At 29.7% G+C, this 17,002-nt stretch overlaps 1 protein-coding gene across 10 annotated transcripts in view; it reads right to left on the bottom strand.

Moving 5' to 3' along the window:
* The window catches only part of osp (myosin phosphatase Rho interacting protein outspread), a 679,682-nt gene that overhangs the window by 26,862 nt on the left and 635,818 nt on the right, over positions 1-17,002 (bottom strand). For all 10 annotated transcript variants that reach the window (XR_012756241.1, XR_012756240.1, XR_012756239.1 and 7 more), the window contains 6 exons: positions 13,624-13,761; positions 10,187-10,269; positions 8,837-9,208; positions 7,403-7,637; positions 3,125-5,055; positions 2,038-2,140 (listed from right to left, as the gene is read on the bottom strand). Coding sequence is in view for 7 of the 10 variants with exons in the window: in XM_075364979.1 (XP_075221094.1) it covers positions 2,038-2,140; positions 3,125-5,055; positions 7,403-7,637; positions 8,837-9,208; positions 10,187-10,269; positions 13,624-13,761 (2,862 nt within the window). In the remaining 3 variants the exon portion in view is untranslated. The remainder of the gene's footprint in view (positions 1-2,037; positions 2,141-3,124; positions 5,056-7,402; positions 7,638-8,836; positions 9,209-10,186; positions 10,270-13,623; positions 13,762-17,002) is intronic.

The following is a 17,002-nucleotide window of genomic DNA, read 5'->3' as shown; positions in this document are numbered from 1 at the left end:
TTCAGCTTAACAAAAGATCTAGAAAGCAGTATGAAAAAGAAAGAAGTGGCAAAATCGAATGAAATTTTGACAAGTACAGTACCAACACCTTTGCAAAATCATGATTTGGTTGTTAAAACATTTGAAAGTGTTGGAGAAGAATGGAATGATTTAAATTTGACAAATTTCATTTTTACATTTTTTAAAATTTTGACGAGGTTTTTAAAAATTTTACAAGAATGATAAATCAGTATTAAAATGGGTAAAAATGATTTGAGACAAGAACATGCCTGTGACTGGGCTCATTAAGGATAAAGTGACTGAATATGCTTCAAATTTGGGAATTTCCAACTTACAAGCCAACTGTGGATGGCTTGACAAATTCAAAAAGCAACATGGCATTCAAGAAAAAGTAATTTTGGTTGAAAGTGCTTGTGTTTTGGACATGCAATGTTCTCAGTGGCAAAACACATTTCTGAAAACCATTTTAAAAGAATATGAGCCCAACAATTAGTTTAACATGGATGAAACTAGTGTTTTTTCAAGTGTTTGCCCAATAAAATTCTTACTTTTAAAGATGATAAATGTTCTGGAGGAAAGCAAAGTAAGAACTGAATCACATTTGTTATTTGTGCAAACATGACTGGTAGGGTGAAATTAAACTTTTGTGATAGGAAAAAGTAAATAGCTGCATTATTTCAAAAGTGTTAAATTACTTGAAGTTGACTATGATTTTACAAAAAAGATCATGTTTGACTTGTGAAATAGATAACTGACTTTGATATACAGATGATCAAACAAAAAAGAAAAAAAGATTTTTTTGTGGACAACGTCCGGCTCGTCCTAGTTCAGATGAACAAAAATTGACTGAAAAATTGTAACTGAACTGGAACATAACGTTTTCATGCTTATTTTTTAATTTTTTTCCCCATTTTCATTTCACTTTTGGGTTACGTCATGTTTAGAACTGTAAACATAGTTTATTGACTTCGCCATGCCGTCCAGTTCTGTGGACTCTTACCAACAAAGTTCTCACCAACGTTTTGATATATTGGACATTCATATTTTGCCTCAAAGAACTTTTTGATATGATAAAGCAACACACCAAATTTCAACAAAATTGGTCTGACAGTTTTTGCACAATAGAGATTTTTCCAAATTGCATACAGCCTGAAATAAAGTTTCTAGATACTTGAAAATTTAATCACATATAAAAGAAAACTCAAACTTTCAAATACACTAAATGGTGGTTTATATTTTGTTTAATATATGTATTTTAAATTTTATTAATATGAACCAACTAGTACAAAATATTGAAATAGGACATTTCTTATGTTAATTTTACCATGAAAATAGTTTCGCAGGATCTTGCATACTCAGTCATGATACTACCACTATTATATTAAAATTGTAATGTAACAAACGTTACACTATGTACATAGTTTATTTTAATATTTTTAATTTTTAATATGCATCTAATTAAATAATTCAATCATGACAGGATATCCTATACTGCATGATTTATATTTAAAATATATATATTAAATAACATATTGACCACTGTGCTAATGAAATTTAAACCACTGAAATACATTAAATAGATAAGTTAAACTAACCATATTAATTCTAAGAGTTGATTTTTGCAGGAGCATCTTCAGTTTGTATTTAATTTATAACTACATAAAAATAAATTGTTTTTATAACTTGTGAATTTTGAATATGTTGAAACTGTTACTACTGGAAGCTATCCACTACTGGACAACAGAATTTGCATATTCATCCTTAATAAATTTCAAAATTTATAAAACAGTAACAATTTCAAAATATTCAAAATTCACAAATTATAAAAACAATTTATTTTAATGTAATTAGAATGAAATGCCAACTGAATATGTGGGATTCCATAAAAATCAGTTCTCAGAATTAATATAGTAAGTTTAACTTACCATATATATATATATATATATATATATATATATATATACTGTGTTTTGGTGGTTTAAATTTCATTTAATAACAAATATTTATTAATATTATATATACAATACATAAGATTACCAATTTCTGTCGTTCTTCTTCGAGGGTATTTTGTAATTCAGTCATGTCTTGCTTCTGGCGTTGCTGTATTCTTGACATTTCATCACTATGATCTACTTCACGCCTGTAAAGAAAGGATCACAGTTTAAAGGTTAAATGCAGTAATAAGTTTTTTTAAATGCATAAGAAAATAATCAACTTTTAGAATTTAGTACTTCATTATTACAAAGACATTACATTAATACAGTCTTTAAATTACATAAATAACAGTCAATATATCGAGTACTTTAATCAATTTATTAGAGGTGAAAAAGCTGATATTTAAGTAATGTATAATATTACAATATTGATCGACTGATTTATATATAATATTCTGGAAATCCCTTGTTATTTTGAACTGCTTATTCAATTAAGCATCAGTAACTAGTTGCACCCTTCGCTCATACAGTAAGTATATATGTAGTTTTTATAAAATTGATTTGCCAGGCATATTATTAATTAGAACCTAACAACAAAATAGTAACTGAAAGAAATATCAAGAAATCAATGGCATTAAAATAACTTGTTCAACTTTGCCCCTTTGACAACTAAGTTAACATAAAAAAGAGGATTTAAAAAAATAAGGAATGTCATGGAATGGGCAATTTATTGATTTTAAAGGTTTATGTGCAAATCAATTCTGATAATACATTTTCATGATATATATTTTAATAAAATTATACTTCTTTTATGCTACTTATAAAATAAAAAGGAGTGAGACAAGGAAATAAAAGTGTAAATGGAAGAAAGAGTAAATAAACTACAAGACCATTTGAGAATGGAAAAAGAAGAGATAAAAAATGCTTTAGGGACATGGTGTTATATAAATTAGGTGAATTGGTAGAAAATGAAATGACATCTTTGGATGAACTGGGAAAGAGAGAGGTTTGGCAGAATCTTGTTATGAGAAACATAAAACTAGGCTATATAAAGTCTAGTTTTGTTCCAACAGACTTGGAAAAGTGATGTTTCACTATTTTTTTAAATATATTCAGTAAAATTTCATCTTTTCAGTGGAACCTAAAAAATTTATTCTCTAAAAATAAGTAAATAAGAATACAAATATTACCTTTTCAATTCTTCTTGTAAATATGCACATCGCTGGCAATCTTTTCCCTGAGCAAGACACATCTGAAGTTGTATCAAACGTTCTTTTATTTCACTGCAGTAACAGCATGCGACATCAACCCAATCAGCATTTTCAGAATCTTTAGTTCCTTCACTACTAATACTATCACTTTCAACACCACTTGTATCAATATGACGTTCACGTACACAGTCAACAACACGATCACGTAATAAATCTACTTCTTTAAATACATCACCAAAAGCTTCTTTAATTCTTCCTTCACCACAACTACCACCACCAATTTCATTACGTAAATCATAACAATACTTAACATAAAGATTTTGTACTTCAGATAAAAAAGCATTTTCATCAAACAAAAATTTTTCTTCACTTGTAATCAGAGGTGAACTGCTTTCAGTTAACAATGACATACGTGTATCTAATAAAGCTTTATGAGCGACTACATCGACAAATCTTTGTAATAATATTCTAGCTTTTTCTTCATCATCCTCAGATGGCCTTTCTATAGATTTTTTTTCTGATTTTAATCTTAATAGATTTTCTTGATATTTATCATGTAGCTTTTTAACAGCTACTTCCATTTCTTTATTCAAAATATCTCTAGATGAATTTGCCCAAAGTTCTAACGATGCTCTTTGATGTAATAAACCTAAAAACCTAGTTTCATATTCTTTATCGATCAAATGTTCATAAGTCTTACAACACTGTACCATGACTTGGGATATTTCAGCTTGAATCAATTCTTCATTAACCGCTTCCTGAGCTAAACTCCAAGCCTCTTTTATTCTATTTTCACCGGTACTTTCTGAATCATTACCTAATGTTTCTATTGCAAATACCATCGCTAATTCATCAACAATTTCTTCAAGGAATTTACTAACTTTCTGGTCAATAATTTTCTTTTTCTTTACCAATTCTAGCACAGCTGGCGATTCAGCAGATTTTTTTTTCTCTTTAATTTTTCTTGGCTTTAATTTACTTTGTTCAGCAAGATGTCGTGATAATGTTCTTGTTAAATAATCTAATGATGTTTCAATATTTGGTTTATTATTACTAGTATCGCTGCCATATAATTTTGAATCCAATGCCACAATTAATCTTTCTGCATCGTTTAAATCAATCATACTGGTTTGTGACACGGCATCATGAAGTCGTCCAACTAAAACAGACTCATATGCTAATTTTTCTGCAAGTAGGTTCAATTTTGCTTCATTTGTCCATTGTCCAGAAGCAATTAAATTTTCCCGTTTCTTAGATAAATCATTTAATTTTGATCTTAAAAGATTTTCCATCTTCTTAATTTCATTAAATATTTGTGTTTGTTGTTTATTTTGCTCTAAACCATCAACAACATCTTCATTAACTTTTAATTCAACTGAATCGTCTTTTATGTTGTTAAAATTAGTTTCCATTGTTTCATTACTACTTGAAGGTGATGAACGACTAATAATTATACCTTTGGCTGCTTTTGAAACTTTCGCTTCCAGCGAACTAAGTCTAATTAAGACTTTCATTGGTTCTGAACTAGTTGCGCTATCTAATGATTTTCTACGTAAACGTGAAGTAACTTTATTCGACCCGTTTAATTCACCAGGACTAGATGAGACAGATGATAAAGAATTGTTAGAATCTGAATGTGTAATCTGTTTAGAGGTACTACTACTACTACTATTACTATTATTATTACTATTACAACTACTTTTATTACTGCTAGTCTTTGGTTGTTCTTCACCAGTTAAATTATTTGTATTTGTATTACTACCATCCAATGAACATATTTTCTTTTCTAGTTCAGCTAACTTATCTTCTAATTCTTTACAAATTGAAAATGACTCTCTTCCTTTGAGAGATAATGATCGTCTTTTTTCTCTTGTTTCTGACTTAGATAACTTTTGCTTTAAAGTTCTTATCTGTAATATGATAAAACCAAAAGCAAATAGATTAGTACAAGTTGCTACCAACACTCACTTAAGTTACTGAAAAGTTAAGTTAAGTTACTGAAAAGTTTCTACAATTTAGGAATGACTGTTATAAATTAGTGAAGATATCTAGAAACATAAGAAATAACATGAAATCTGGAAAACAGAAGCACATCCGTGTGCGCATGCTCACACACACACACACATGCTTGCGCGCATGTATAATCATGAATATTTTAATCAATATTTTACAAATTGTTTTAAAAATGTTTAAAACATGTGTTTTTAAAAACTTATTCTGATATCAAATTTATCCTATTTATTTATTCAACTAAAACAAACACATGCTAATGCATAAAAGTACTTCTAAATAACCTTTCATATTTAAATTTTTGTATTTTGAATATATATTTAGTTACATTACTTTTTCACAACTGTAAAAAAACAATCCTGTTCAGTTAATAATAATAAAAAGAAAGTACTTTTGTATTAAATTCTGCAGCTAAATGAAGAGATCTTCTACTGCCAGGGTTGCCGGCTCTGACTCAGTAAAATAAAACTTACTCACTATATAAATGTATACTTTCATAATGTTTCTGTTAATCCAAGTAGGGAACATCACTTTTACTAATTAAATTAGAATCAGTTACAAAAGATATCAAGTGTAATCATAAAACTATTACAAAATTTTGGTTGCTGTTTTTTGTTTACACACTATTAGTTTAGTTTTATAGCCATGTTGATCATATTCAAATCACAACTCAATTAATTTGTTGCCAACAAAATGAAGTTACTTTAAAGAGTGATTTTTTTTTTCATGGTAGGACTACATTATAAGCGGTGTGATCAAAAAGTATCTGACCTTACTTTTTATTTGTATTGTGATAACCAGTTGTAGCATGAGAGAGAGACTGTCACAAATGTGACCTTGATTCATATGGATGTGTGATTCACTGTTTTTCTGCTACCACAGCTTTAAAAGAAAAATGTGCAAGTAATGCTTATTGTGTTTTCATTGCCATTCAAAATAACTTAACAAGTTGAGCAGAGAATCTGCATTGAATTTATCCTGAAATTTGATGACATGCAAATGGAGACAATGAAGAAAATTCAAACACCTTTCAGTGATCAAGGTATGGGTGTTACACACATTAAAGAGTGATATTGCTGTTTACAAGAAGGGCAAACATCTGTCAAAAGTGATAAACACTCTGACAGATTTTCCACTAGGAAAAATTCTGAAAAAATCGAGCAAGTTTGATAGATGGTGATGAAGAAAGATTGTTGAATAAAATTAGAGAGCTTGAAGATGAAGCAGGAACTTCATTTGCCCAAGTGCAATCAATTTTAACAGAAGATCTCAGGATGCAGTGCGTAGCAGCAAAATTTGTTCCAAAACATCTCACTCATGAACAAAAGGAAAAATACTGCCAGCTGCACAAGACATGCTGGAATCTGCTAATAGTGATTCTGCTTTTAAGAAAAAAAATAACCAGAGATGAAATGTGAGACTACAGTTATGAACCTGAGACAAAGGCATAATCATCCTACTGGAAAACACCAAGTTCTCTTAGGCAAAAGAAAGCCACCTTCACAAAGCACTGTCATGCAGACGGTCTTTTTTTATCATCAGCGGATGGTTCTTTACAAGAATGCTCCTCAAAGATAAACCACCAATAAAGAATACTATACAACTGTTCTTCATCAGCTAAGAGATGCTGTTTGACACAAACATTAGGAAAATGGTGATTGGAAATTCATCATGACAATGGTCTAACCCATGCATCACAACTTATCAAGAGATTCTTGGCAAAACATGGGACTGAAAAACCCCAGTGAGCTCCTTACTCACCAGACATGACTTCCTGTAATTTCTGACTTTTTCCTAGCCTTAAAATTTTGCATAAAGGAAAGAGATCTGAAGATAGAGAAGAGATCAAAGAAATTAGACAAGAGGACTTATGATGCTCATTAAAAATAACCTTGAAAAATGCTTCCAACAATGGAAACACAGCTGGGATAAGTGTGTTACATCAGAAGGGGCATACTTTGAAGGGGACAAGTCAGTGAACTAAATACGATAAGCAATTTTGTTTTTATGAGCCAAGGTAGGATACTTTTTTATCATACCTTGTAAAAATATATTTATCGCACATTATCTTTTAAAAACTAAAATTATTATTCTGAAAAAAAAAACAGAATATCAGTGACATACCACTGAAAACTACTGTTTTTGAGAAAAATGCAATAAAAATTTAATCATAATAAATCTTAATAAAAGTGTATAAAAAATGAGTAAAAATACAAAATAGCAATAAACAAATTGAATTATCAATACCTGTTTCTCAGCAGCTGATAATTTTAATGCCAGATCCTGTATTCTGGCTGCCATTAATGCTTGTTGAGCATCAGCTGCTTGAGTTCTACATTTAAGATCTTGCCTGGCATGAATCAAACTCAATTCAAGACAATCGGTCTGTGCCTGAGATTCTCTCAGCTCACGTTTCATTGCTCGTATTTCAGCAACTGCTTTTTCAAATCTTGCTCTTAGATCTTCATATTCTTCAACAACTCTGAAAAAATTAAATTAATAAATGTAATTATATTTTACATATTTATCTCCTGCTGAAATTTAACCATGACCATATGTCCAACAGTTAATTAAACAATTTATTTTTATTTATTTAGTTTCTAAGTCACACGTATAAATATAATGGATTGGAATAATATTGTAAATTAACTAAACTAATTTATCCTTCATGTGACTTCATTTTACTTATGATTCAAAACAAATTATTTAAAAAATAAATCATCACCAGATTTTTTTTTTAAGTAACAAAAACTTTGTCACTACACAAGGTCGTTAGAAATTTTAGTAAATGTCATATCATTAAATTACATAAACTGCAATAAGACAATACACAACGAACAACTCCACAACACAAAATGCTGTATTTCTTACTTGTTAACAACTGTATTTTTTACATAATTTAAAATTTATTACTTCATCATGATTTTTTTTTTTTTTAACTGATGACAATTTATCTTCAAAATTTATTTTTTAAATAGTAAGAGCAATGATGTAAAAACACAGGTAAATTAAGAAAGGTAAATTTTAATCATAAAAATTTTACAGAGAAAAAATAAATAAAAGAAGAAATCTTTCCAGGTAAAAAAAGATTTCTTACAAATGGATCAGAAATGTTTAGGGACAGAATCTTGTAAAGATATGAATTAGATCAATAGGCTGTAGTAAGGCAACCAGCCTTAATAATTTTGTCAGAGAGGGATGTGTACAAAGTAATAACTGTAAAGACAAATAATTGAATTATAAAACAGAAACCAAAGATCGTGGAATGAAACAGAATCTTATGAAGAGAGGAACTTGATTAGTGGGGCATTTTTTATGACATACACATTTAGTTAATTTGATAATCGTAGGATCTGTAGAAAGTAAACACTGAACAGGAAGACAAAGATTGTAATATAAAAAACAAATGCAGGTGTAGGATGTAGTAAATATTTTGAGATTAAAGATTAGCATAGAAAGAAAGGAATAAAATAAATTATTAAACCAGACAAATGATTGACTTACAAAAAAAAAAGACTATTAAATAGAGATTAAAAAAGAGATCCTTAAAAAATTGTTTTTAGTGCTGTATGACAGCTAACACAAGCAACAGAAGGTCAGAAAGTAAAGGATTGCTTTTGTAATACAATATTACAGAAATTATATATGCTGAAAAATTCAAAATTAGTTAAGAGAACTCACCTATCCTTATCAAGCTGTTGTAAATCTAAATCCAGATCAATATTTGTTAAATCACTGAGTGAATCAACACTTCTGGCTTTCTCTCTCATACTAGACATTGGAACTGCTCTACCTTCCAATTCACGAATTCTTCTATACAAAGCATCATTTTCTTCAATACCGTTCGTTAACCTTTCACTAACAGCAGCTAATTCATCTCGTAAATGGTGTATTAACTCATCACTACGAGCTAATTCCTGCTGTAATCTACACAATTCAGAATTACATTCTGATAATTCATTGCATAATTGAGAACATTGATCACTAGCAGCTTGGAGTTCACATTCAGCTCTCTGTAAATCATGCTCCCATCTGGATTTATCGTCAACAAATCTGCAACAATTATAATCAACTGAAAATAAAACAGAGATTCTTAAAACCCTTAGCAACAGAATATTATCCTTAAAGAAAATAAAGGATATACCTTCAATCTTTATTCAGTTTGAAAGATAATAAATTGCATCTCTTACAAACTCATGGTTACACAATTAAAACACATCCAGAAATAACATCATAAAAGAAAGAGGATTAGAATTAAAAACAATTGTTTATGTTTATTACATTGGATTTCATAATGCTGATCATTAAAATTACATAATGCTGACATTTTTATTATTTTATTTTATAAAAGATATTTTTTAAGTATTAGTTTTTGGTCAAAAACAGAAAGTACTTAAATCTTCTTAAAAGTCCATATTGTATTTACACTACATTAATTCTAAAACATGAACTCATAAAATATTAAAAGTTAACAAAATCACAAATATGAAAAATTCTGCATAACAATTGATCTTTAGGGTAAAAGCAAAAAAAATGGTGTGATTTGATTTACCACCCAATCTGTGAAGTAGAAGGGCAAAGAGGAAGAAAATGAATCTCCTCTGTAATATTTTTTGTTCAATCCTAATTATTGGAGTTAAATTACAATTAATCCATTACTGAAGAGCAGTTCTGACATAATCGAAGGAAAGAAATGTTAGTGATCATGATTACCTAGACTTTTACATAATATACAAAAGCTGGTATATTTCTAAAATACTATGTGTACTATTTAACTGTAAATATTGAGTTGATGCATATTTTCAGTGCATGTTTGATAACAGGAATTATTTTAATAATCATTGAAAATGTAATGACAAATGGTACAAAAAGTTTTCTAGAAATGCCAGCTTCTGTATTACTTCTGTTGGTCAAATTAAATATAATTTACTAATATAAGTTCTGAAATAATCCAATAGATCTATTGGATAACCTGAAATGATTTTTATTGTATTTGGTAAATAATAAAACAAAGAGATGTGAAAAAATAACCTTTTCTTAAGACTATCCATTTCTGCAGCATCTTTAGCTCGTTGTTTACCAGCCTCATCAACTCTTTGCAGTAATTCTTCTACCTATAATTCAAAGAAAAACAACAGACTTCAGTGATTCAGTAACTAATATACTCATAATTATGAAAGACATCTCGTATAATAAAAATTAAGCATTATTATGATAACAACAAAATATACATTTTCAATCTAAATCATGCATAATAAAAATTATAATGTTATTAAAAAGTACAGATACAATAATTTACATAAAAAAAAACTGTTACATGTTAGAACCTGTTTAAGGATAAACCAATAAACACACTTCTTGTTTTAAATAGCATCATAACGCAAATATAAATTTTTAAACATATGAAAAACTTTGGGGGTTTTGTAAATGTTTTTATGTGACATCAATCATGTTGGATTATGCAAAAATGTTTGAAAAATGTAGGAGAAAAAAGTTCTGGAATAGAATGTACAAAAAAACTGGAAATTTTTCTAACAGTCAATATGCAAAAAAATAAAAGATTATTATCCCTTTACACTAAGGGGTAAGAAGTATTTCATGATCATACTATTACTAAAGTTGTAATGTACTCATCATAACCCACAAATCTCTTCACAATTTACATTTTCAGTATAAATGAAGTAATCTTATGTTATTTGGGCCAAAATAGCATATTTTTTTATAACTGTATGGCTGATACATTATGTTGGTAACATCATAAGGTATGGTAAAATTAACTACTAAATTTTAGCCAACCTTTTTGTAGTAGTAGAGAGTTAAAACTATCTAATTAACATAACTTTTAACTAACAAAACTGTATTTTATAACTTTCAAACATAAGATTAGCTTCCCATTATGTTCTCACTACTTAATGTAGTTTTAAACAATTACACTTCCTACTGGAAATTCTATTCGCCTGTAAAAATGCTAATGAGCATTTTTTATACATAAGAAAAATATTTCTCATATTTATAAATTGTAGAGCTCAAATTTATTTGCAACAGCATTCTTTGGTATGGTAATAATTAAATATTTCTTTTAAAAATCTGAAGATATTTATCCAATCACAAATTCTACATAAAGCTAGATTATAACCTACTTTCCCCATTTCTAAACATGATACTAATTCTGATGCTATACCATTAATTTTGTTTAAACACTTTAGAGATGTATTAAACTCCTACAGATCTCACAATTTTTTCTTTCTCCAGAACCTTATCTGACATTAAAAACATCAGTAATTTATGGAAAAAAATTAATGAGTTTGTTCTATTAAGGCTTAAATAATACATCTTTATATGTTAAGAGAATACAAAGAATAATGAATTGGTTTTTACAACTCTTGAAATGTTACAGTATTTGTTACAATGTATAAATAGACTGAATGTTAAACAATTGCTGCTCTGCATGCAATAATAACTGAAATGTTGGTTTTATTTTATCATAAACCCTTTGCGGTCAGAAGGGTCATTTAAGTAAGTTCCTCTCAGCTCATGTGCCCAGCAGTATTAGCCAGCACCATTTCTTCAGTAACTCAGTTATTTTTACTGCCATAGTCCTCTTAGGTAGAATGGCCAACAACGCTGACCATTAACGTTTTTGCTCCTTACTCGGACAGCCAGCACAGCTGGCTATTCTACAAACTTTATTTTGAAATTCTTGTAAGTCTTCGTATTGTCTCTGTTTAGTAGTGAAACCCAGTGGATGAATACTGAACTATATAAAGTTTGTGTTTGAAAGGTTTGCAGCATTGAATAATATCTGGTTAACATTAAAATGTGGTTATGTTTCACTCCTTAGTTTGGTACCATGTGCTGTGTGCTGTGCTCTAGCTATGTTTACATTCTGTGATTTAGTATGTATTTATTATTTATTAGGTTTTAAAAATAGATGAATCACACATATCTCTGATGAAATAAGAAATGAATTGTACTATAAGAAATTAATTAATGCAGAAAAACCTAAAAACGAAAGTCAGAAAAAGAAAATTTAGAAAAGAACTTGTAAAGTAACTGGTAGGCCAAGTGAGAAATGTGAGAAAAAGAAACCTACCACAGATATGGTAGAAGAAGAGTGACTTAATGGAAAACTACAATAATGTATCCCAAGGAAGACAGTAATCTAATGACTGTGTGGTATGCACTGACCACAATAGTAGAGGACCAAGAAAATAGAGCAAGTTTTTTTGCAAAACATGTAATCTCACCCAGGACTTTGTGTAGACATATGTTTTGAAAAATATCATACACAAAAAGACTTAAAAGACTAGTTTTATATAGAAAAGACTTTTAAAAAATAATTATAGGACACAGAAATGTTTTAGTCTATTTTCATTAGTGAGTGTTGTTCAATATATTCATTCCATAATTTTATAAAGTGAAATACACATTTTTTTTCTTAATTTTTTTGCAGTTTTATGTAATACATGCAATACCAACTTAAAACTATATTTGGCTTTAAATGTTTAATCCTAAATCCTCGTACAGTTTCAGCATAACAAAAACATGACCCAAGTTGACGTAGCAGTGATGGCAACACGGCAGCAGAGCTAACTGAGAAACAGCTATGGCCAGCACTGCTCGCCACCTAACCTAAAAGCACTTAGGAAATACTGCACCTTACAATCTGACAGGGAATGACATATGGCCAGCAGTGCTAGCCACCCAAGCGCAAAGGGTTAAGTATAACACTATCTCAATAGAGTTTCTGTATAGGTTATGAGAACTGATACAGAGTATTCAAATATGTTTCACTGTTGTCTAATTAAAACTTATTTTATCATGAGCATTCATGAAGTCATTATTGTTGATCTATTGTAGCTTCTATTTATGCATTTTCTTAAATACTATAGCACTGTATTAAAGAATATTTTCCAACTAAATGATTGATCACTAGTTTATTTTTTTATTATCGTCAAACATTAGATATCTAGAAATCCAAAATCAATAGAATTTACTTTTAGGATAGCAAAACAAACTAACAACATAATTAAAAAATTCCTGAAATATATATTAGGTATGGTAATGTGTTAATTAAATTTGCTGGTGAGTTTCATGAACAGAAGCTCAGAACCAGCCACCAAAGTAGTAAGGGAATACCCAAATGACTATCTACAGTCAACTGACATAAAACTCTTAAAAAGCAAAAAAGAGTATTTGCTTCAAAGGAATACTAAAAGGTAAAAAGAATGCAGTGAGGAAAGCAACGGTCTTTTTCAATACTATCTTTAAAAGAAATTAGTTTTAATAAATAAACTTTAAGTAATTAAATATCCTAGGTTGTGATATTAAAAAATTGTGTATCTCTAAACTGCATTAAAAAAAACCCTACTCATTATAAAAAGAACGTTCACCCAGAATAAAAATGCTGCATAAATATGCTACAGATAGTAAATAAAATAAAAAATTACAAAAACCAACTAACATACCTGAGTTTCTAAAGCAGATATGTCTGCTTTACGTTGTCTTAATCTTATTAACTCTTCTTCAGCATTACTCAATTCCCTTAAAGCGCCAGTAAGCTGCTTTTTTAATTCCTCCAACTCAGTAGAATTTCCCTTCTCTAGCTATAAATTATTTAAGAAAAAACCTTTAAACCACAAGCAAAAGCCTACTAAGCAATAAGACTAAACATGTTATGTTTTTTTACTTTCTTGTACGAAGTAAAGGAAGTATTGTGATCGCAAAAAATTTCGGTTTTCAGATTTCAACTGAAATATCCATTTTGACCATCCCTGAATCCATTTTGAGTAGTTTTAGCATGACATCTGTATGTATGTACATACATATGTGCGTATGTATCTTGCATAACTCAAAAATGATAAGCTGTAGGATGTTGAAATTTTGGATTTAGGACTGTGTTAACATCTAGTTGTGCACCTCTCATTTTGATTGCAATTGACTGCACCAAAAGTTTCCAGAAAAGCTCAAAATCCACAAAATCTGGATTTTGGACTTTTTCTTAACTGCAGTAATAAACCCTCATTGAGGGATTTTCAACGACATATCATAAGTGGTACTTATTTTCATTGGTTCCAGATTTATAACCAAATAAGATTTTAATTAATGAAATATTTGGATCTTAAAAGAGAAAGGCACATTGGTTCAAATCCGATTTCATCTCCTTTTTTATTTTTTAAAAAAAATATATTGATTTATTAATAATTAATTATTATTAACCTCTGATTGTAAAAAGAAATTTACAATAAATAATAATTCATTAACAAAAATAAAAATATGAAAAAATATCAGAAGTTAGTAATGAAATAAAATTTTATACACTTTTCATTTAAAAAAAAAATGTGAATATGTAATTTAATAGGCATACAAGGAAGTCATGTGGTGTCCACATCAGATTTGTTTTATTGTAATATTTTAAGAATCATTACACATATTAAGCTGATACATTTATTTTTCGATTACACTGATAGAAAAAAAAAATTATTTTAATGTTTCTCAAGTGTGATAGATACCATTTCCTGAATTGCCTTTTTTTGCGTACATTACAGATCTGTAAATACAATTTTTTTATCATCCTTAATTTTAAATAAATTACATTTAAAAAAAAATTAAGGAAAAATATTGTTAAAATCTGTAAAATTTATGATTTTGCAGGGCCATACCTGTGTTAAAATGATTTCACTGATGCTTTTCTTTTATAAATAGCCTCAGGCATATCCCGAATTAATGTCCAACAGTAATCGGCTAGCATGTTAGTATTCCATTTCCCTTTATAGCAGCTTTCCATCACCGAAATGTCTTGGTGAAAACGTTCACTGTATTCGACACTTACGTCTCTGAGATTGTCCAGAAAAAAATCCAAATCTGAGTGGAGAAAATGTATTTTCAAAGACATATTACATCCCACAGCTTTGTATGAAGTAGGTTGATTAACAATATCTTGGTAATTGTTGGATTTTTTTGTTTGCCAAGAAAAATTTTGCAAACGTATTTAAATGAAGCCCAAGCTGCACTTTCTACATAATTTAACATCGAGTTAAATACATCATCTTTGAGTCTTTAACTCTGTTATTTGAGGACCAACAAATATTCCTTCTTTAATTTTTCCTTCACTTACATTCAGAAATTTCTGCCTGACGTACAAAAATCTGGGACTATCTTTCTTTATTGCTTTTACAAAATTTTTCATTAGTCCTAGCTTGATATGAAGAGGAAGTAAAAATATTTTTTAGGCTCATGGATAATATATTTCCCATTTGTAGTTAAGTTGTCTTGTTTCTTTCACGCTTTAGTAACATAATGTTTATCGTTAGCTCGGCTGTCCCATTTGCAAAGAAAACACATGAACTTAGTATAGCCTAACTGCATGCCTAACAAAATAGCTATAACTTTCAAATCACCACTTATGTTCCAGCTATGTTTTTTATAATTTATTTTTTCAAGAAAGTCTTTCATCACATCATATGTCTCTTTCAAATTAATACTGTAAGTGATTGGTATCGAAGGATATTTGTTACTGTTGTGTAGTAGAACCACTTTTAAACTATACTTGGACGATGAGGCGTGTCAAACCTCATGAATAAAAAATAAAGCTGACATTGTAACTTTATTGTATGTAATTATATGACATTGTATTAGATTTAATATGAGTAATGTGTTTTTGACATTGTGACTTGTATGTAATTATGTGACATTGCATTAGTGTCAAGATGTTGAAGTTCTCGCATATGCGAGCTGTAACATAAGAAACTTTGTTGGAAGGGGAAGGTAATTATTTGTTTCCTCCGGCTGGCTAGTAAGTGTGTGGAAAGGGCACTGGCACTCTCACTCTGGACTTGGAAGGAGCAGGATCAAGACATTAAGATCGGCGACCGGGTTTGCTGTGAACGGCGGAAGGCAAACAACGTAGTGAAGAGTCGAATGCGTATAAAGATGACTTCCTTTGATGATGTAGCGAGCATCCGGCCGGCATCAAAGGGTGAATCCCAATATAAAAATTATTAATTCTAAGACAAATTATGTCAATAAAATTTAACTTTGTTCAAACATTCAAATTTCTTAGCGTTATTTCAGTTAATTTAAAAAGATCCTTCAAAAAACCACACAAAATCAGAATTTTAGTAATAATTTTGTAAAACATTTAAAACATTTTCATTTTTTTGTGTTGTTCTTGGCACATCATCGGTGCAGGGCGAAGCGTGGTCGGCCGAGAACGGCGCAACGAATCTATGAAAAGCTGCCAATCCTCAGGTGTATGAACTTGTCCTACGTGCAGCATAAGCTCATCAATATTTGTGCTATAAACCAAATTATTTTCATCAATAAAATACTGAGAAAGTTCTTTTTGTTGACTTCGAAAGCCCAAAATTTTTGTATTTTTTTGAAGTAAATTCCAACCTTGCAGTCTTGATCTGAACAGTTCACCTTAATTTTTTGATAATTTTAAATCCCTAACCACATCATTTAATTCACCTTGTGATATAAGATGTGGCTTATTGGAAGATAACTCAAAATCAAAATCACTGTTGTCTTCTTCAGTATTGTCTGATTCTTCATCGCTGCTTTCGAAACATACATACACAGGTGGCTCAGGAACTGAAATAATTTCATTGTGAGGAACAGGCCTGATTACAGATTGCAATGAAGGATATTTTACAGTAAGTTTTAGACTTTTTAGCAATTCCAGACACACTTGTTAAACAAAAGTAACAATCGGTTACATGATCCTTTGGTTCACGCCAAACCATAGGTACACCAAATGGCAAAGCCTTCCGTGTGCCTTTCAGCCATCCTCTTAAACATATAGAACAATTATTGCATACTATATGAGGAGCCCACATGTTATCC

The sequence above is a fragment of the Lycorma delicatula genome, chromosome 4, assembly GCF_047948215.1.
Source record: "Lycorma delicatula isolate Av1 chromosome 4, ASM4794821v1, whole genome shotgun sequence".
In the NCBI taxonomy this organism is placed as follows: Eukaryota; Metazoa; Arthropoda; class Insecta; order Hemiptera; family Fulgoridae; genus Lycorma; species Lycorma delicatula.
This window is presented reverse-complemented; position numbering and strand designations above follow the sequence as displayed.